Consider the following 1648-nt stretch of genomic DNA (forward strand, 5'->3'; position numbering starts at 1 on the left):
GCTCATGTCTCAAGTTGCGACAAAACCGCAGTGCGCAAGAAGCAGCTAAGCCTGCCTAGCGTCATCTAATGTCTGACCGGTAATATTACACCATTCAACGAAAAATGGGGTTGTGACCGTATAGAAAAGCCCTAGAGCCCTCGACAACACAGTCGCCACACACATCATTCGCATTCTTACCTGCAGAGATATCGTCCAAAACTGCGTTAGCGTGAGAGAGAATCCAGGAAGCGACGTGTCTGAAATCAGACACCGTGACAAAAATGTTTACGTCTGCGAGCGCACGTGGCACGCGTGTCTTGCCTGACTGTTTCTTTCTGTCTCATTTCGGTCGGCTGGCTGAAGCAGTCAATGAACCGGCTTGAGAGTCGCTGCCCGATCTGTCCAAAAGCACTCATTCCCGTCTGCTTCACATCACGCTGCAACCACGCCTGCGTGACTTTGACACGCCTACAATACTGAACGTGGCTAAAACAATTATTCATTCAATAAATTATAACGGACTAGACAACCCGCGTGAGCTGTATTTGTACTTGTACACATGCACTGATTCTACACCAACGATCTAGTATTGCTATAAACACACAGAACTATCGCTGAACGTGGAGCACAGACTCCAACAGACTACGATTGCCCTACGGCTATCGCATACATGTCATTGTAACTCCGCCTCTAACTAATTGGTACACACAATACACTACAGTTCTTGTCGGTATCTAGCAGCTATAGCAGAAGGTCTCCTGTTGGATCTTGCGGATATCTTCGTTGTGCTCCGGGTGATAACTCGGCTGTTGCTGTCGTTGGTGTTTCCTGGCTTGATTCACCTGGTTCAGCTGTTGTGTTCTCTTCAACTGCTGCTTTGTCTCGCTGTGTATTTTGATCCAGAGTCACTGAAATTATGTTTCTTCTGTCTCTGCCACTTGTGGCATAATCTTCTCATCTCTGGATCTTATTAATTAACTTAACTAATTGATCCACATGTACACTGTACTTCCTCTGACATTGACCAAGTACTTCGTGGGACCCAGTTTCTGAACTATGGTACCACCTAGCCACTTCCCTCTACTGTCTTGTCTCGGGTTCGAGACACTTACTGATTGAAGTCTCTTGCTCGAAAGGTAGCATCTTCATATTGATCAGTCTGCAGATCTCGGATGTTGTTCCCTGTTTTAGGTCGTAAAAGAGTTAGTCTAGTTCTCAATTCTCTCTTCAACATCAGCTCCGCCGGGCCTTCCCTGTTGTTGTGTTTGATGTCGTTTGAATGATACCGCAGTAAGAATGACGATACCTAGTGACTGATGGATCTCCCAGTTGGCCAACTTTTCAAACTTTTCTCGAGTTCTTGGACCAGTCTTTCAGCCTGTCCATTGGATGATAGGAAGGTGTCAACTGATATCGAATTCCATTGGCCTTCATAAACATTTGAAATTTATGTGACCTAAAGTGAGGCCCGTTATCCGTCACCAACCTTCTGGGTAAGCCGTGATAACTGAAGGTTCGTCTCGTCGCATTCATGGTCTGCTCTGTTGTAGCATAAGTCCCCAAATCGTGTACTTCGATCTGGCCACTTTGAGAAAACGTCGATCATCAGCAAGTACTGTCTTCCGGATAGTTCTACGAAGTCAGCATGCACCCTCTCCCAAGGCAT

General features: G+C 46.2%; 1 protein-coding gene across 1 annotated transcript in view; it reads right to left on the reverse strand.

Moving 5' to 3' along the window:
• Nucleotides 1-1648, reverse strand: part of LOC134197742 (uncharacterized) — a 6335-nt gene extending 4687 nt beyond the window's left edge. Inside the window, exons 1-5 of the mRNA XM_062667093.1 lie at nt 1469-1648; nt 1330-1410; nt 1095-1288; nt 304-468; nt 181-239 (exon numbers count right to left, since the gene is read on the reverse strand). Of these exons, the coding sequence (XP_062523077.1) occupies nt 181-239; nt 304-468; nt 1095-1288; nt 1330-1410; nt 1469-1648 (679 nt within the window). The remainder of the gene's footprint in view (nt 1-180; nt 240-303; nt 469-1094; nt 1289-1329; nt 1411-1468) is intronic.

The sequence above is a fragment of the Corticium candelabrum genome, chromosome 22, assembly GCF_963422355.1.
Source record: "Corticium candelabrum chromosome 22, ooCorCand1.1, whole genome shotgun sequence".
Lineage (NCBI taxonomy): Eukaryota > Metazoa > Porifera > Homoscleromorpha > Homosclerophorida > Plakinidae > Corticium > Corticium candelabrum.